The following is a 20,406-nucleotide window of genomic DNA, read 5'->3' as shown; positions in this document are numbered from 1 at the left end:
AATTTTGTGCAGGGGCCTACAGGGGAAGGGAAGGGCTTTTCCTCGCAAACTGATTCACAGCCGGAGTCTGGCCAAGGCAGGATTATTTGTAACCGAAGTAAAGACACCTGCATTTTTTAAAAAGTGAATCATTTTAGCCAGACTGTGTCCCTTTCAAATAAGTACTAACGTTTGCCATTCCCATTCCTTTATTTCACAACTGCGGCCACATGAGAAGGCAGCTCTCCCGACCCTTTGTATTCACTGTGAATTGTTTCTCATTCTATTGTCAGATATTAGTGTCTGTAGGAGCAAAATTTAAAAGGTGCCTCAGCTGCGGGGGATGCCTGACCTAGCCAAAACGAGTAACATACAAAGGTCATGCCCCACAACTCCTGACTCATTTGCTTCATGCTTTCCACTCGCTTAAATTGTGGAGCATGTGGGCCTTGTGTGGCCAGGAGGGATAGGAGATGTCAGATAGGCATTGCAGCCTGTTATCTGATGGACCAGGTTTTTTAATTAAAAAGACTGCCTTGGAATGTCACTGCAATTTCCCACCACAAACAGTAAATCGATGCAACAGCTCCCCTCAGACACTGGAGTGCTACAGGGGCCTCTCAATCTCTTTGGATTTTTAAATCTTCATACTTGGCCATTGTTTCATCCTTTCTTGGCTGACAGAGCCAGGGAGAGTTATTTACAGTGCACCAGCTACTGATACTTACTGCACCCTCTTTTGTAGGTGCCAGGGGAGGCAAAGGGCATTACCTGACATAACAGCTCTCCTTGACTAACCTTAGAGATTGAGCTATCAGCCAGGGAAAAGCACAATGGTGTGCCTGCCTTAAGCTTCTTCCCTGACTGATGTTCAGTCAGTGGGGGGAAGAAGTGGTTCCCATGTTTGGATTTTGGATCATCTCCCTGAGCATGCTCACTGTCATTTCCAAGGTCATTCTCTTGCCATATAACCAGTGGGGACAAGTGCAGTTCTGCAGGAGGAGATAGTAGGGCGGCAGTCCACCGCTGCTGCAGAACTTCCATGGCTGTGGATTCCAGGAGACTCTCAGGTGTCAAGGTTAGTTTCCAGTCGATTCAGCCCAGAATTTAAGTTAACATTTTTTTAAGTCAAGAGAACAATCATCATCATTATCTACTGCTCTCAAATTTACATTCCTTCCCAATTTGCACCAGTGTGAGTGAGATCAGAATAGGGCCCATGCATATCCTAATTACACTAAAATTTAATTTTAAATATTCCTCTTATAGTATATCTCACATTTGAATATCCTTCTGGAGCGAAGTGTTATTAGTTGCCTCCACATCTAACTTACATTTCACTCGTGGTGATGTCTGAGGGGCAGATTGTGGCCTGGGTTTTTGCTGACATTCCATCCACTACAGATAAGCCAGTGCGGGAGGTATCTTAGTCCTGGATTCAGGAAGGCACTTAACTCCATCCCTACGTAGGAAAGCATTTAAGTAAATGCTTAACTTTAAGCATGTACTTAAGTCCCAGGGGGTTAATGGGCCTTAAGCATTTTCTTAAAGTTATGCAAGTGATAGGGAAGATTTATTGATTTTGTCACTGGTATAGGCCCATACAAAATCACAAAAAAGGGATTTGGTTGATCATAGGAAACAGGAAATTAAATGATACTGAGATTATTTTTAGCCTATTTTTTATTTTTAATTCTTTTAAGCCATCTGATTTAAAACAAAGTGAACTGATTAGTAAGGTCTAACCTCTTCACTTCATTCTTGCATGATTCAAGTCAACAGGAAGTGGAGGGATTTTATGAGGCTCAGATATAATTTTGTGTGTTTTCATGTCACAATGACACTACTTTCTATTGTTTCTCTTGACAGGTCCATTTAGAATAGCATGAAGCAAACAAAAAGAAAAAAGAAATTCTTACCTCACAAAACATAGGCAACTTTTTGGCAAAATCCACCACTCTTGTAATTGCTGGTGTGATAATTTTTGTAAACTGGCTGAAGGCTTCTAAATCCACTTTCCCACTTTCTGGGGCATTAACCATTGGTGCTTGCCCAATATCTTCAGGCTAAGGATATTAAGAAATACATTAAAAGGGAAAATTTGTTTCATTCAAGTCATCTTTCATAAATGTTTATAATACGGTCGGGATTATATATAAAGTCCACCACTCTGTTCCTATGAAATTAAACAATAACATTAACCATTATTTATGCAGGACCTATAGGGGCAATTTTTCTAAAACAAGCCATAAAATGTGCAGCTGTCTGTAAAATAGGTGATTACATAAAGAAATGGGTGATCAATGTGCCATTACGCCCATTTTGTGTGAGCAGCTGCATATTTTACACATGCATTTATCTGTTTGTGTCTATGCATATTTCGTGGGAGAAGTTTAGGTGTTTCTGCTTGGAAATTTAGGGCTGATCCTGCCTCCTTCCACTGCTCAGCACCCTCAAGGGTGAGTTGAAGATACTCATTACCTCTTACCTAGAAGATGCTCAGCACACTGTAGGATTGGGCTCCTTGGCCTACCCAGTGTTATAATGTTATAATATCACAAAGACCACAAGCCAACTGCCAAGACCTATTTACAGAGGTGAGCTAACATGACTGAGACTAGGGATGGGCTGAAATCGGAGGTCGTTTGGATCACATAAGAACTCCCTAAACATTTGCTCATTTAGGTTGAAATTTGTTCCTCTGCAGGGCTTCAGCAAAAGGTTTATGCAACATGTAAGTCCTATTTTGAGGATTTAAGTGGGGCTTATATGATGTATAAGCTTTATCCTGAAACCCTGCAGAGGGGTGAATTTCACCGCAGTTGAATTTAGACTTGCATACTTTCTAGACTTGCATACTTCTGTTTTTTAAAAAACCCACACATATCCAAAGCTGTTCTTCCGTGTTCAAAGTAAGGCTTTGCAATTGCAAAAGACCTGCCAAACACTATGTGGAGGGAGCATTTTGTTCAATTACTAAGTTTAAAACTGCTCAGGAGTCAGAGAAGAACTCCTTCAAGACAGTTGAGGTGTATGAAGTTTACAGAAGTACCTTTGAACAGTGATGCTGAAACTGCTGTTTGAATAATATAAATAACATAGGCTTAATAGGTTTTTTAAAAGCAAAATGTCAAAGATTTTCCTACAGTTCTGCCATCAGTCAAAATCAAAATCTAACTTCTTTCAGAAGAAAACTGGTGCTCTGTATAAAGCACATAAGCATCTGATTTGGAAAGAATTGGGAAAACCACATGCTATGTAACCCAACATACTAATCCAACTGAGGTTAGGGAAAAAAATTTAGTACACAGGATCCATGTTCTTGCCCTTTTAAACCAAACCAAACCGCAAACTTTGCTAGATAGTAATTTCAAAAACAACTACATCACTCTTTGCAATATTCACTGACTTTGTGAATATTGTCTTTGTGTTATCTTCTTTATGTCCTGACACAACAGTGTGTGACTGTACATATAGAAATGTGTGATCCAAGGTTGGAACTGAGTAAACATTGTGACAGAGTCAGGCCAGATGGCTATAGGAGAGTAATTTTTATTTTTTTAAAGCAGAAAAGAATTTTATTTGCATAACACTTACAAAGAATCACCAAAAAGGAAAAAACAAAACTGTGCAACAAAACAAAAGCAAACGCAAGGTATAGCACAGCAGCCTTCAGGAGGGAGAAGTGTTCAGGCTAGCCTGGGCCCAGAGCCGGGGGGCTTTCTCGACACTCGTGGTCTTCCACCTTCCTGAGTTACCTGGTGGCCTAGAGCGGGGGGGCTTCCTCGACACTCGTGGTCTTCCACCCCCTCGAGTTACCTAGTGCCATGCCTATTGCCTCTCCTGAGAGGGCCCGACAAGATGGGCACAGCTGCGGGGTGGGCAGTTTGGGGGGACGGACGGATGTACACCCACGTGTGATAGGACCCCTCCTAGGTGACAGTAATGATGGTATACACAGCGGCAATGGCTGGGGCTGGGGTCTCTCTCTCTTCCCCTCAATCAAAGGGTCAGACGGAGGGAACCGGACGGGGTCACAGAGCAGAGAACCTCGGACAGCGCCCACCGCTCCTAAAAGGCGTCAAGGGAGTTGGTGGACGCCGCCCAGAGGAACTCCGCTCGGATACGTGAATGTACTGAGGATCAGAAAACGGCCCTACAGACGCAGGACGCTTCATTGGCCAACCTCCTCTCTCTGGTTTTATAGATGGCTGTTTTAGCTAGGGCTAGGAGGAGGTTAACCAGGATATCCTGCGACTTTGTGGGGCCACGGATGGGGAGTGTGTAAATAAAAAGGTGAGGGGAAAAGTGCAGCCAAAAGCATAATAAAATATTCGTGAGGAGCCGAAAAAGGGGCTGCAGCCTGGCACACTCTAAATATACGTGTGCCAGGGTTTCCCTCACGTTGCAAAAAGGGCAAGTATCCGAGATGGGGGTGAACCGCGTCAAAAACACGCCCGTGCTCACAGCTCCGTGAAGGAGCCGCCAACTAATGTCCCCGATGGGCCTCGGGACCAAGGTGGAATACAGGCTGGCCCACCGGGGCTGCTCACCCTCCAAAGGTGGTAGGAGGTCCCGCCACTTTGTATCGGGGAGGGACACCAGGGTGAGGGCGTGAAGGGTGTGAAGCGTGAGTGTGTATAGATGTTTCCTTGGCGCGGTTTGGAAGCTGACCGGCTGCAGTTCATGCAGCCGGCTCGCAGTGAAAGGGTGAGGGGTTTGCTGGGATCTACGGGGTAGGGGCCCAATTGAAAGGTCCGGCGGGCCTGGGGTAGAGGGTGGGCAGGGTGCGCCCTCGCGCAGGGCTCGAGTGAGATAAGCCTGAGCAGCAGGCGTCAAAACGGCCTTCACCTCCTGAAGTACGCGCCAGGGGGTACGAGGTCTGGAGAGCCCCATGCGCTGAGCAAGCGTCAGGGGATCCAGCCAGTCTCCCCGGTCGTAGTCCAGGAGGTCTCCGACTCTCGTGACTTCCGCCAGGACCAAACTCTGGCACACCTAGGGGGACTCTGCCACCTGCACACGGAGCTGGGGGTTGTGTAGCAGGGGCTCCACGAGGAGATCTGCCCCCACAGTGGCCGCCACGGACCTGGTCGTTGAAAACAGTTTCCAGGTCCGGAGGAGGTCCTGGTAGAAGACCGGCAGCCCAGAGAGGTCTCGCGGAAAACCGCTTGGTCAGAGATAAAAGAGCTGCCGGTCGTATCGGAGACCTTGGAAGCGGTGCAGGAAGGCGTGCACTAGTATGCTCCACGTTGAACTACCTGCACTATATAGGAGCCTCTGCAGGGCCTGGAGGTGGAAGACACGGACCTGAGTGTGCATTCACTTCAGGCCCTGTCCTCCTTCCTTCAGGGGTAGATGAGGAACCCCAACAGGGACCCAGTGCATTCCTGACCAAAAGAACTCTAGAATCGATGTCCGGAGGTTGGTCAGGAAACCCGAGACCGGGACCAGGGTGTTGAGCCGGTACCAGAGCATGGACAGGAATAGTTGGTTAAGCATCAGCGCTCTCCCTCGGAGGGAGAGACATCGGAGTAGCCTCGTCCATTTCCGGAGCCGCTCTATCACCCCACCTTCTAAATTTTGCCAGTTCTCTGGCGGAGAAGGGTGCATGGCAGAAAGGTAAATGCCTAGGTAGAGCAGCGGACCCATGCTCCACCGGATGGCCTGAAGCGTGGGTGGGAGGGAGCTCACCTGCCACCAGTCCCCTACCGCCAAGCCAGAGCTCTTGACCCAGTTGACTTGGGTGGAGGAGGCTACTGAATAGATGGCCTGGCAAGCCTCCACCCGCGGCAAGTCGCCCGGGTCCTGGACCACGAGGAGTACGTCATCGGCGTACGCCGACAGGACCAGCCGCAGCTCCGGCTCCCACAGCACCAACCCTGTCAACCTCCTTCGGAGGAGACAGAGGAAGGGCTCCATCGCCAGAGTGTACAGACTGGCCCGAGAGGGGGCACCACTGCCGTACTCCTCGCCCGAAGTTGATCGGTTCGGTCAAGGTCCAGTTGAGCCTAACCAGACACTCCGCGGAAGCGTACAGCACCTGGAGAAAACTCACAAACTGAGGTCCGAATCCAAACGCCTGCAGAGTGCCCAGGAGTTACCCATGGTCCACTCTATCGAACGCCTCCTCCTGATCAAGAGACAGGAAAGCGAACGACGACAGTCTCTACGCCCGAGTTCCAAAAGGTCTCGGACTAGAAATAGGTTGTCAAAAATGCTGCGGCCCGGGACAGTGTAGGTCTGGTCTGGGTGGATCACGTCCGCCATCATGGACCCTAGCCGCAGCGAGATTGCTTTCGCTACGATTTTGTAGTCTGTGCTAAGGAGCGAGACGGGGTGCCAATTTCGTAAATCGCGGAGGTCCCCCTTCTTCGGCAACAAGGCGAGCACCGCTTGCCTGCACGAAAGAGGAAGGACCCCGCCCTGCAAGGACTCAGCCCAGACAGTGGCTAGGTCTGGGCCAAGGATGTCCCAGAACGCGCGGTAGAACTCCACGGTCAGCCCGTCCATGCCCGGAGATTTATTGGTGGGCATGCGACGGAGGGCTTCCGAGAACTCGGCCAGGGTGAGAGGCAGCTCTAGTCGGTCTCGGTCGCCCACGCTGACTGTAGGGAGTTCCTTCCAGAGCACCCTGCAAGCACCAGGATGGGTCAGATCCGGGGAGAAAAGGCTTGTATAGAAGTCACGGGCCCTCCCACACATCTCCACTGGACCTGTGAGGTGGGTGCCGTCTTCTGCTAGAAGGCAGGTGACGTGTTTCTTGGCCCCCCTCATTTTCTCCAGGGTGTAGAAGAAACGGGAGCCGCGATCCATCTCCCGAAGGAGGAGGATGCGGGATCGAACAAAGGCACCTCGGGCATGATGGTCCTTGAGGGCCCAGAGCTCCTTCCGCTTCTCCCGGCACACTCCGCAGAGGAACGGGTCCTCGGGGCTGGTGGCCAAACACCTCTCCATCTCTAAGACCTCCCTTTCCAACTGCTCTATTGCCGCATTTCTCCGTCGGCTGATGCCCCGGGTGTAGTCACGGCAGAAGAGCTTGGCGCACACCTTCCCTAGATTCCACCATCGCCGCGCCGAGGGAAAGGCACGCCGCTGCTCTCGCCAGGCCAGCCAGAACTCCCGGAAGGACGTCACGAAGCCCTCATCCTCCAACAGGCTGTTGTTAAAATACAAATAGGCCGACCCCGGCCTCTCTGCACAGAGGGAGGCTGTTATGGTGGCTAGATGATGGTCGGAAAATGGGGCCGGCCGAATGTTGGAGGAGTGGGCTCGTGAAAGATGGAAACGGGATAAATAAATATGGTCCAACTGAGAGTGGTGTGACCGATGGGCCTCCACCCAGACAAAGCTAAACGTGGAAGTGTCATCCGGGTGGTGGTCACGCCAGACGTCCACTAGGGAGTGATATTCGACTATTTCTCGGAGAATGTTCACGGCGGCCGGGCTCAGCTCGGCCCCCAAGCGGTCCTGCTCCTCAAGGGTGGTGTTAAAGTTCCCTCCCAGGACTAGGCACTCGTGAGAATCTAGGGTGCTGAGGAAGTCGGACATCCGCTGGTAGAATTGCGGCCGCTTCGGGCTCGTTGTCGGGGCATAGATGTTAATGAGGTTGATCACGAGCCCCTCCATACGGACCCGGAGATGCAGCAGGTGGCCCGGCACAGCCTCAGTAACTCCTAGCACCTCAGGTCGTAGGTCGGGGGAGAACAGGGTCGCCACTCCAGCCTGTCGAACCGTGAAATGGCTAAAGTAGACCCCGTCCCCCCACTCCAGCTGCCAGCTGTCCTCGGCGGTCGGATCCATATGGGTCTCCTGCAGGAAAACCACAGAGTACCTCCCCTCCCGAAGGAAAGAGAGCACCTGGGACCTGCGGAGAGCCATCCTACAGCCCCTGGTGTTCAAAGTTGCGATAATGAGAGGCGTCATGCGGAGGGCTGAGGGGGTGGGGGTTCCTTGTTGGCGGGGGTGTTCGCGGCCCCCAGCGGGTCGCGCAACAATCCGTGACCAGTCCCGTAAGTGAGTAATTTATCATGGAAGCTGCGGACCCGCCCGTAGGCCACGGCACCTTGCCTTCCTGTCCCTCTATCCTCTCTTATAAGGGCCCTTGTGGCCTGGAGGATTTGGTCAAAGTCCCCCCATTGCTGGAGAGCTAGCTGTACCTTGTTGCAGGAGCCACGGGCGTCTTCTAAAAACTCCCGCAACGCTTTTCGCAGCTCATGGGGGGGTGGGGTTGCGATTTCTCGGTTATTCCTTGGTGGGGCTCTTGGTGCAGCCTCGTGGTCCGCTGAGGCGGGCAGGCAGGCAGGGTGCGGACCACCGACGGGGCGTCTGATCGGCTAAAGTTATTCGGTCCGTCTCAAGCCTTGGGGTAGAAGGGGATGGCGGAGGGAAAATTGCAGCTCTTAATGGGTCGCGGCAGGAAAATGCAAAGGCTGCTCCTTGGGGGGGATCCGCAAAAAACGGGAAGGAAATAACCCCAGGGGCGGCAATAGCATTGCAGGAGGAAGTGGATTGGGCAGGGACAGGGGTGGGGGTGGGGGCGGGGGCAGAGGCTCTGGGCTTCGGGAGGCAAGCAGCTGAGAGGTGGCGCCTCCCGAACAGATTCGAGGGTTAAGGGGGTGAAGAGGGCGCTCCCGGTGATGTCAGGCGCAGGCTCTGTGGTGGATTTGGCAGCCACGGCATCAGGTGGTGGACTACCTTCTGTAGGGTCCCCGCCCAGGAAGGCGGTTAGAGGGAGGGAGCATGGGGAAAGGTGGACTGGAGTGAGGTTGCCCAGATCGAGGCCAGCCGGCAGAAGGTCATCCTCTCCCTGGGTGACCAGGGTCAGACCTAGGGCCTCGATCTCCTCATACATGGAGGAGAGGTTGCCTTCCGCCACCCCGGGGGTCTCCCCTCTGGTGCCCGCCTCGACGGTCACCTCGGGATTCGCGGGGGTTTCGGGTGATGTCCGGGCAGAAGGGGCTTCCCCAGGGGTCTCAGAGGGGAGGGTCTCCCGTGTAGGGGAGATCCTCCCTTCCAGTGCTATCGTGTCTTCCCCACCCGACACCGGCGGATGGATCTCACTCGTGGGCAGAGCAGAAGGCTCAGTGTCAGTGCCCTCCTTCCTAGTCTTCCGGGGGGCCTCCGCATCGGATGGGTGCACCGGAGCTTGAGCCTTCCATTTGCCTCACTTCCCTTGGACTAGGGTCCAGCCCTCCATAGCATCGTCTGGGGACTGGTTAGCAGGGGTCATGTCGGGGGGCAGAGGCGATGGTTCAGGGGCTCGGGGGGGGTAACGGTGAGGCAGAATGAGGGAGGGAGGGTTCCCCTTGGGGAGGGCCCTCTCCTCTGCCTGGTAGTATCTTTGCTGCACCCTCCTCCATAGGCTCTGCCAAATTGTTAGCAGTGAGGGCGGGGCTCTCTCGCTCATCTGGGCATTGTAGGGGAGGTGTCCCTTGGGCCCGGGAGGGAGTAGCGGTGGATCAAGCAGGAGGAGAGGTGGTTTCAGGTGCCGGGCGGCCAGGGGCATCGGAGCCGATGTCCTGCTGGGTCTCGGGGGTCTCGGGTGCCCCTCCCCGCCGGGCCAAGGGGCAGTCTCTTCGGACATGCCCCACTGATCGGCAGAGGTAGCACCGGGCCTCTCCCGTAGAGTAGTAGACCCGATAGCGGGCTCCCTGGTAGGGAACTAGCAAGGACCCCTCGAGCGCCTCTCCGTCACGTGCCGCCGCCGGCGGTAGAAGCTGCACTTGCCAGCGGAACGAGAGGATGTGCTGGAGGGTGGGGTCCTTGCAGCCGAACGGGAGAGGGCTGATGACAGAAACGGGTTTCCCCAGGATGGAAAGAGCGGGTAACAGCACGGCATTGGGTAAAAAAGGAGGGACGGAGGTCAGGACTAGGCGGACGCCCAGGTCTTCTAGCGGCTCCAGGGGGACAACCCCCCCACCGCCAGGCCCTTCTCCACCGTCTCCTGGGCGGCAGCCTCCGATGCTAAGAAAAAGACGACCTTCCCATACATTTTGGAGGCCGCCACAATAGCCATGGGTCCTACCACCCTCGCCAACGCCTGCACGTATGTCTCCACGTGGGGCAAGGCGGGCACCAGGAGGCAACGGACGCCGTCATGGTAGGAAAGGGGCCCCGGCCGCTATTGATGGTAGCGGAGGTGGTAGGTGGGCGAGATGACGAGGCGGCGGCAGGTGGGGGGGCTGCCGCCGCCCAGGCATATGCCCTGGGGGCCGGGGAAGGGAAGCTCGTGGAGCTAGTGGAGGGAACAGCGGGGAGGGACGCTATGGTCGATGACGAGGCCACAGCGGTGGGGGCAGCCCCTGCCATGGAGGGCCTGGTGGTTGTAGCGGGGCCCTTTCCCTTCTTCACACCCTGGCCTTTCCGGCCAACTGGGGGGGCTCTCCTAGAATCTGGGGGGACGGTGGGCGTGGCAGCGGCGATAATCGCCCCAGTGCCTCCTGCTGCCGATGCCCCAGTGGGGGCAGTGGCAGGTGTTTTGGCAGCAGTGGTGGGGGGAGAGGCTTGGGGGTTGGGCGGGGGGGTAGGTGGGGGAGGGGCAGCTGAGGTTGTTAGAGGGGCCTCACCCCTCTCATTCCCCGCCATCGTGAGCAGGGAGAGACGGGGAGACACCAGAAGGAGGAGGGGGGAGGGGGAAGCAGATTAACCACTTCTCCCTGTTGGGCTGCAGGTGTCGGGGGGGGGGGGGGAATGGATCGGACTGGACGCGGGAGGAAACAGGAGTTGGGGTCAGGTAGTAGGGGCAAACTGTGGGGTGGACAGTCCAGGGGGGGACGATGGACGTGAACCCACGCGCGTTTGTCCAAAGAGTCTCGTTTGGTCGGCTATTGTTTCTGGTCCGGACGGTGGAATCAGGGTGAGCAGCTGAATCCAGAGGCAGATGGCAAGTTGCCAGCAAGGACGGAAGGCGCGGGGGCCGTGACGGTTGTAGTAGTGTTGGAGGGGGCACTGATGGATCGGGGGGCAGCTCCGTGCCACACCCCCTGTGCCCCTACAAACGCAGTCAAGACACAGTCAAACCTCCCCCCACACGAGAGTACAGTTCAAAAGTTACTTAGTCTTACGGCCCCCTCTACGATGGTTCGTAGCTTCCCTGGGTGGTTTTTCTGTCGGCTATCTTCTCTTCTGGCTTTGTAGCTTTAGACAGCGAGGCTTTCAGCAGGCCAGGAATGTCGAGTAGATAAGAAGATTCCTCTCGGCCCGGTACGGGTCCAGAAACAAACAGCAAAATGGTTGGGACTGGGGGCTTCCACTCCCCTCCTCCGGGAAGCGGGTCGGCAGTCCCCCTCCCCCCCCCGGGGGTTTCAGCCAGAGCAGTAGCAGCGTCCCAGGGCAGACGTGGGGGGGCTGGCAGCTAGCTGGCAGCTGACCAGCACTCAAATTGCAGCAGAAAAACAGCAAAAAAAACAAAACGAAGAAAAAGCATCTGGCCCGGTCGGGGGGGAAGCTGAAGCGGGGCAAAAAGTAAGAAAAGCCCAGGCCAGGGGGCTACAGGAGAGGAATAGAAAGCAGATAGATTAGCAGTAAGCGAAGGAGGTCCCTTTTCCCTGGGTAAGGGAGCAGGGAAGGTTCCAGAACAATCAGGAACCTTCTGGAAACAATTAAGACAGGCTGATTAGAAAACCTGCAGCCAATCAAGAAGCTGCTAGAATCAATTAAGGCAGGCTAATCAGGGCACCGGGGTTTTAAAAAGGAGCTCACTTCAGTTTGTGGTTGCGTGTGAGGAGCTGGGAGCAAGAGGCACTAGGAGCTGAGAGTGAGAACGTGGACTGTTGGAGGACTGAGGTGTACAAGCATTATCAGACACCAGGAGGAAGGTCCTATGGTGAGGATAAAGAAGGTGTTGGGAGGAGGCCATGGGGAAGTAGCCCAGGGAGTTGTAGCTGTCGCACAGCTGTTCCCGGAGGCACTCTAGACAGCTGCAGTCCACAGGGCCCTGGGTTGGAACCCGGAGTAGAGGGCGGGCCCGGGTTCCCCCCAAATCCTCCCAAGTCCTGGTCAGACACAGGAGGAGTCGACCTGGACTGTGAATTCAGAAAAATGGCCAAGCTGAGGGCTGCCATGAAGCTCTAAGGCGAGTAAATCTGCCAATAAGCACAAGACCCACCAAGGTAGAGCAGGAACTTTGTCACAACGTCAAAAAACTGATCAGCTGACTCAAATGCAAAACTTCCTGTAGTGGGCTTAACAATGGCTCAAGGTTTGTGCAGTGGAGTACGCTGCAGGTGTCTGTGCATATAGATATGAGAATTTCCACCTGGAGGTCATTCTATGGTCTGGTGCGCCTTGGACTGAAGTAGGTTTCACTTTCCTTTGAGGCCCTTTGGTATTTGTGTGCTGCAGGAGCATTTGGTATTCTGCATTAATTTCCTTTACAAATCAAATTTAGAAAAATAATCAGAAATGAAACAAACCCTTTTTAGGGGCTGAGCCTTTTATTTTCTAGGCTGAACCTCAGTTATCACTTATTCAATAGTTAGACCTTTCCCCTGAAAAGGTCCCCAGGGTCCTTCTATATTTTGCAATCCCAGTGATGTACTATCCTGTTTTTGCTGAGCTTAATTCCTCCTCCCAGAATTTTTTTTTTTGGTTTAAATAAATGTATTCATTTTTGAACAAAGGGGCAATAAAAACACAATTTAACAAAAATCTGAGTTTTGTGTTATTACCTGAAAAAAAGGTTTTTATTCACAACATGAAGCCGTGCTGGATATTAGTCCATACATGGACAAATGTGTCTGAATACACATGCACACACATAACCATTATTTATATTATGGGCTGACACCAGCATATAAGGAGTAAGATGTACTTTTTATTTTTCCTTACTCTACCAGAACAGGGGGTTCCCGTTTTAGCTGCATAGTTTGATCAGATGACCAGATTCACAGAAGTTGGCAACCACTAATTATGAAGTTCATGTGATTTTTCATACAGTTCACCAGTCAACATACAAACAAATTTGGGGGTGACAGTGCTGGGAAGGGGCTTATGAGGGAATAAAAGAAATTGGCAACAAAAGCAGAGTACAAGGCTTCAGTTCCTACCAGAAATTTCCTTTTTTGTTTCCAGTGACTTCCTTGTGCATTAGTGGCCACATGCGCTTCAGTGACAATTTTGATCAGCTCCCATTCCTCATCTGTTGGCTCGGGTCTGTGCCCAATTGTTTTTTGTAGCTCTTCCCGACGTCTCTTCTCTCGGTTTTCTTCTATCAGCTTCCTTTTTGCTAACCGCTTGCTGTCATCCAGCACCACTATCAGGAATAAAAACAAAATAAAAAGTAACAAAATGGACACCTGCTTTTGGGAGTGTCTGAATTTTAGTCTGACTTATCTCAGATGTGCTGAGAGAACTAGAAACAACTTGACAAGGCAGTTGGTGAAGAGGTCTGTCAGCCAGCCTGGAAGGTAGCAGAGCTAGTCTTTCTTACCCCACACTTATTCTCTCTAGATCCTGAATGATTTACTTACACATGTGCTTAACTTTATTCATGGAGAGTAGTGCCATTGTCTTCAATGGAGTCCCACTATGTTCAATGGAGTCCCATTATGTTCAATGGGACCACTCACAGAGTGTAAAACTATGCAAGACTGAGAGTAAATTGGACCCCCCATCCCCTTGTTAGTGTATTCCAAGCTAGAAAACGAGGGGTCTTTCTTTTTCATTAAGAAAGAAAAGAAAACAAAAAAACAGCCAAGCCAGTGCTCATGTTACAGTCTCCCACTGAAACTCATGTTGCGGCACTACATATTTTAGTGGTTTATTTCCCCCAATAGAAAATCCATTTCCCAACCACTTAATCCCTCCACATACCCTCTAAAGACTCACATCTTAAATAGCATCCTCTAGTAAAGGAGACTGAATGGGGATCCCTTTGGAGCCCATCAAAACCAATCTTTAATGTAATACAGAAACCAGAGTTGAGTAATGTGAGACACTCACTTTCCCACAAGGGCTAAGCTGGCTGCTTCTATGCCATTCTCAGTGGATCACATTACATTTGAAAAAGTTATCTATCACAATAATTATGAAATATGAGCCACATGACATGCAAATTCCTTCAACTTCCCTTTTTATAGTAATATAACAAGTTTTTTTTAAAGAGAGAGAGAGAGAGAAAAAGAGAAATAATTGTCATGTTTAAATGTCAAACCAAGGAGGGTTAAAATGCTGCATTACATGGATTTCAACAGCTTAATTTTGGAAGGCATATGAGAGTCTCCAAAAAAGATTACTAATATGAAATAAACATCAACTTTCCCCCCAAAAAGTTAGTTTCAGTTGCATAATGCAAATGCAAAATGCATAATGCAGCAGTTCTCAAACTGTGGGTCAGGACCCCAAAGTAGGTTGCGACCCCATCTTAATGGAGTCGCCAGGGCTGGTGTTAGACTTGCTGAGGCCCGGGGCCAAAGTCCCATCACCCACCGCCCAGTGCCAAAGCTGAAGCCCATGCTTCAGCCCTGGGCAGTGGGACTCAGGCTACAGTCCCCCGCTCTGAGACTGAAGCCCTTGGGCTTTGGCTTTGGCCTCCTGCCTAGGGCGGCGAGGCTTGGGCGGGCTCAGACTTCGGCCCCTGCTCCTGGGGTCGCGTAGTCATTTTTGTTGTTAGAAGGGGATCATGGTGCAATGAAGTTTGAAAACCCCCGACCTATACCAATTAAATGAAATTGGTTGTGGGCAAACACAATTATGGAATGAGGCAGGGCTCCAGAGATTGCCTGCAGAAGTGTGGTGTGTATCTAGAGACCCAAGCAACATCTGAGCCAAGGTGCAGCAGGGTTTGAGGGTCATGGAGGCACTATAGAGGAAATTTATTGTTGCCTTGATATAATCTAGCTTCTCTTCAGCCTCCCTATTTTGATCTCTACGAGACCTCACTTTCCTAGAGTACAAAAGGGAGAAAGTGATGACAGCAGTTCAAGTCTATACCATGGCAGAATGTAAAGTAATAAAATATTTAGAGTCCACTTCAAGAGGAGGTTGAGAGGCCAGTCTACATAGTACAGTCAGGCTCTCTAAAGGACTGTCGACCAGATCAAAATACACACCTCTTCCAAAGGGAATAGCCCTACTCTATATGGACAGCTCCAATGCCTTCCTCTGCTGTTGCTCCTAGCTTCCCCAAGCTGCAAGGTTAGATTAATCTGTTGCCTCATAAGTCTCACCATTGTCCACAGGACTCCAAATAGCCTCAGTTTAACTGATAGGAAATTAGACAATTTCCCACTGGTGCAACCTGGGAAAGTGACGAGCAGCAGTGGAGGCATTAAAGTCTGCAGACAGAGTTCAGGAAGACAGTACTACCTCAGTTTCCATTTGTCTCATGTTCACAGGTTGCAGACAAAGAGCCAGAATCTTAAATTTTGTAAATGAGATTAAATTCTGCATAATTTGATGGCACTTGTCTGTGAAAGCTTTCTACTGACCATGAGCAAGGGTAGTTTTCAAACCCTGAATATAGGATTTCATTTCAAGGAAGTTACTGCAGAGAATGTATTTTAACTGTGAGTGCTGATTTTCCTATAACAAACTCCTAGTTGCCTCTAGACCAGCGGTTCTCAAACTATGGGTCAGGACCCCAAAGTGGGTCGGGACCCCATTTTAATGGGGTCACCAGGGCTGGTGTTAGACTTGCTAGGGCCTGGAGCCGGAGCCAAAGCCCAAGCCCCACAGCCCAGGGCCAAAGCTGAAGCTTGTGCCCCACTGCCCAGGGCCGAAGCCCAAGGGCTTCTGACCTGGGTGGCAGGGCTCAGGCTATGGTCCCCCGCCCTGGGGCTGAAGCCCTTGGGCTTTGGCCCCCTACCCTGGGCAGTGGGGCTCAGTCTGGTTCAGACTTCAGCCTCCGCTTCTGGGGTCACGTAGTAATTTTTATCGTCAGAAGGGGGTTGCGGTGCAATGAAGTTTGAGAACCCCTGGTGTAGAGATTGACTAGGCTCTGTGAATACACAAAGATGATAAATGACCTGGAATATTATTTGGTCATATAAATTTCCACCACTAACAATTCCCCTCACCCTTATTCCTGTAGGCTTTTCTAATTTTTTCTGAGTCCAGTTCTAGTGACACATATCTCATTAGACAGCCCTAGAGATGGATCACCTCTGTTCATCCACAGAGAGAAAAATCCTCCTTGCCCTACTCACATGAGTTCTCCCATTTAAGTAGACTGAACTATTCAAGTCGGAAAAGAGAGCAGGTTTTGTCCATAACTGGTACTACATAGGGAGCAGCAACGCTTCCTGTACCTTGTCCCAGTAATATGGATCAATTCTAAACTGGAAGGGTCACCTCTACTGGTAGAGGGAGAGTTTGGCTGTCATGCTCATTCACTCCTCTACTGGGGCTGCCCATTAATGGTGGTGTTGACATCTTCTAACAGGAACCAAACTGAGATCAATATCTCATTTTAAATAGCCACTAAACAGCCAATGGTAGTAACTTTTGGTCACTGCCAGTCTGAGCTGCATTCGAACTGGTGGCCTAGAGCCACCCAGTCCCCTCTCATGCCATTTTCATTGGGAATGATGAAATGACAGATACTTCATTCTAATCAACGCTTCCGTGTATACGTAAAACATTATAATTCCTATTAGGACAAACAAACTTAGCACATTTTAGTTGCGTAATTTCTCCTTAATGGGTCTTTTCTCACTTTGTTTTTCTGCCGGGGATTACACTGGCAACAATCATTAACTAATGCGGGGGGATTTATGTAAGTTACTCCCATTTATACTAATTGAAGTTATGGTGTAAATCCCCTGTGCAATGATGGGAAAACAAGACCCCTAAGGGTTAATCTTGCAGCCATATGTCCTGGTTCTCTAGAATTTGAGTAGCACTCTCTCTCAGTACATACGTCCTTTACGGCTAAAAATAAAACAAACTACAGGATGACTCATACAAACATACATTCAACTTCACATTCTCTAGAAATTTCTAAACAAGATGTTTTTCCAGCAAGGCATCTATCCAAATGGATTCCCTCTCCCACACTAGAAATTAACATCCTTCATGTTACATAATGTGGTTAAGGCTAAGAGAAGGTCCAATCTATTAAAAGTAAACAAAATATTACCACCCTATGACAGAAATAGTTTGGTATAATAATAAACATAATTTCCAAACACTACATTATAAAAGGGAAAATTTGCTGGTGTGTCTGTTCTGTTCAAGCAATCTTCACCAGTCAACACATTTTAAACAAAGAGCAAAATTAAAAGAAGAAAAAAGAAATCTACTTACAATCTGTTGCCATGCCAACATAGATGCATTTTTTGAAGCGACATTCCTGACACTGGTTTCTTGTCACTTTGTCTATCACACATTTTCCTTCATATTTACAGGAATAGGTTGGATGGAGATTTTTCTGAATGGTTCTTCGAAAAAATCCCTAAGTGGGAAAGAAAATTCAGGAGGCATTAGTGTTCTGTGGTTTTTTTGGTGTTGAAAGGTACTTGGGCTTGGTACTGATGCAACCATGTATGCAAGATGGAATATTGTGTGTCATAAAGTTCTAGGATATTTAATGAGCACATCAATCCTTTAATATAGGCTCCTTACTTTTTTGGGTTGCAAGAAACATTTTGGGTTGCAAGAAACATTTTCCCCTAAAATTAAAACTAGAGATAGACCTGGGATGTCTAGATCCAAATGTGGGTGAGGTACTGTTCAGATGCAGGGTGCTAGTTTTGCCTCTTTTTGACAGAGGTACCAATTGCAGTATTTGCATCTAAACTCAGATTCTGAACCACCCACAAAGTGTGTTCAGAGCTGGTGTTTTCGAGGAGTCCTATTGTAAACACAGAGGCCAAGTAAGGAATTCTGATCTGCATCCAGGTTGAGATTCAGACCTCCCAAAAGCCCAAGAGCATTTGAATCTGGGGGTTTAATTCAGGCCCGTCTCTAAATTAAAACATTTATTTCTGACTAAAGGGAAACATCTGCTTGTGTGCAAGATGCTTGCGTGAAAGTAATTAAGGCTATCTAGAGAATTAAAAACAAAAACACATGCAGCAGTAGCATTTTGCCAGAGCCAAACAAAACTTGCCCATCAGAAGTTTTGAGCTCAAGCCTAAATATTGAACCCACAATTTTCAAGTGGACTATAAATCTGAGGAAATGAGTACACCCTTACCTATGCCCACCTTTGTAGTCAGGACAAAATGTCACATGTAAGATTATCACCACGAATTGCAGTATGTATTTGGGGCCAGCTGGCATAAATTGATGCGGCTCCACTGACGTCAATGATTTACATTAGTTGAGGATCTGATTTCTAGAGAAATCAGATACCGCCTTCTCTCTGAACGTTAAGGACCTGAATCTGCTATCATTAAAGTCAACAGGAGCTTTGCCATTGACGTTAGAGACAGCAGGATCAGGCCCTAAAAGGGTATGCAACTACGGTTGGGGCAATCAAGATGGGAGCAAAGCAAGATGTTCAGATCTGTATTTGATTCCAAATCGCTCCATAGCCTGAGAACAGTTTCTGCCCACCTCTAGCTACCAAACACATTATGGACCTAAAAAACCTGAAGCACTGAGTCTCAGAGCCCCAGGCAATTGACTCAGTGTCACAGGGCTTGGGTGGTGGGGCTATAAATTGTAGTGTAGATGTTTGAGCTTGGACTAGAGCCTCAGCTCTGAGATCCACCCAGAACTCAGTCTCCATCCCAAACCCGAATGTCTACACTGCAATTTTTAGCCCTGCAGCCAAGACTTCCAAGTCTAAGTCAGCTGACCCAGAACAGCCGTGGCTGTGCCATGGATCTTTTAATGCTGTGTATACACAACCTAAGGCCCTGACCCTGCAAAGACCTGCACACATGCTTAACTTTATGTACAGTGGGTGAAATTCAGTGGAGTCAGGATGTCACTCAGTGAGTAGTCTTTTGGGTGTAACGTCACAAGGAAAAAGGTGCACTCTTAACTCAAGCTAGCTAACTCTAAGTAAAATCCTAGTGAAGAAAAGGCGGTTTAGCATTCACATGAGTTAACAGGTTGAGTTAAAGCTATAGGGGAGCCTAGTCTTTAACTCAACCTGTTAACTCATATGAACACTAAAAACTGCCTTGTCTCCATAGAATTTTACTTCAAGTTCAGTAGCGGATTAAAGATTTTGTCGCCCCTAGGCCCTGAAATAATTGCCCCCCACCCCAGCTCACCTCTGCTCCGCCTCCGCCTCCTCTACTGAGCGCGCCGCCGGGTCCTGCTTCTCCCCGCTCCCTGCCAGTGCTTGTGCGTGAAACAGCTTTGCAAAGGAGGGGGGAAGAGCGGGGAATGCGGCGTGCTCAGAATAGGAGGTGGGGCCGGGGTGGGGATTTAGGGAAGGGGACCAATAGGGGCAGGGAGGGGGTGGGGAATGGGGGGTGGGGAAGGAGTGGAGTTGGGCTGGGGCCGGGGGCAGGAACCGGCACCAGGGGAAGCAGCCTCTGGTTACTATTATAAATTTGCCGCCCCTGCAAATTTGTTGGCCTAGGCGTTAATATGCCACTGTTCAAGTTAGTTAACTCGAGTTAGCTAGCTTGAGTTAAGAGCACACCTTTTTTTCCCTAGTGAAGATCAGGCTTTTGAGGTCAATGCAACTCTTCACAGTGCATAACATTAAGCATGTCTGGAAGGCTTTGCAGCATCAGGGCCTGTGGGCATAAGCCAAAGCCCACTGACATCAATGGAAAGTCTTCCACTGTCTTCTTTGGGCTCGGGATCAGACCCCAAAACAATAACTGGATTTGAAAACTTTCTCAATCCCATAATGAATGCACATTTTAATAGGAACAGAGAGCCTGAATCTCTTTTTATTTATGCTGGTTTTGCTCTGGTGTAGCTCCATTGACTTAAGTGAAGCTACTCTTTCATTACAGTAGTATAAGTGAAGAGGGATGGAGGCCAAAGCGATAGAAAGCAGCTCTACAGATCAGCATACATTGGAACTCTGGGTAATTATGGTTAAAGCAGGAGACGGTATATGATCCCTGTGAGCCCTAGAATGCAGTGCTAAGGTTTAGCTTCCCCAAATGCTTCTTGTCCTTAGTGTGGCTTTGGCTTTATAATTTTTAACATTCTTACCCAAATAAGCTACTCAGATTCTGGTTTCTGATCCAGCCGCTTTGCACTGCTCAGAAACTTTTAGTTAAAAACATTCCCATCAGCTCTAGATTCCATAGGATGCAAACACCAGCCACAGTCTAGCCTGTTCTTCAATGCTGGCATTTTTTATTTTATTATTTACCTATGCTTTATAATATATGTGCAGATTGATACAGATAACTAGTTACACACACTGCCAAATTTTGCCCCTTTCAGATGTGTGGATCTTCCCTTGACTTCTATGGGAGTTGCTAACACATATACCAGAAGGCTGAATAGGGCCCAGGAACACATTACATTATAAGGCGATGGCTATACTAGAGAATTTACAGAGGC

General features: G+C 49.6%; 1 protein-coding gene across 3 annotated transcripts in view; it reads right to left on the bottom strand.

The window, feature by feature from the left end:
* Positions 1–20,406, bottom strand: part of THRB (thyroid hormone receptor beta) — a 279,935-nt gene that overhangs the window by 7,845 nt on the left and 251,684 nt on the right. For all 3 annotated transcript variants that reach the window (XM_043540920.1, XM_037890412.2, XM_037890413.2), the window contains 3 exons: positions 17,224–17,371; positions 13,026–13,231; positions 1,899–2,045 (listed from right to left, as the gene is read on the bottom strand). In XM_043540920.1, the coding sequence (XP_043396855.1) occupies positions 1,899–2,045; positions 13,026–13,231; positions 17,224–17,371 (501 nt within the window). The remainder of the gene's footprint in view (positions 1–1,898; positions 2,046–13,025; positions 13,232–17,223; positions 17,372–20,406) is intronic.

The sequence above is a fragment of the Chelonia mydas genome, chromosome 2 (genome assembly GCF_015237465.2).
Source record: "Chelonia mydas isolate rCheMyd1 chromosome 2, rCheMyd1.pri.v2, whole genome shotgun sequence".
In the NCBI taxonomy this organism is placed as follows: Eukaryota; Metazoa; Chordata; order Testudines; family Cheloniidae; genus Chelonia; species Chelonia mydas.
Note: the sequence above shows the minus strand (reverse complement) of the source record. Positions and strands in the feature narration are given on the sequence as shown.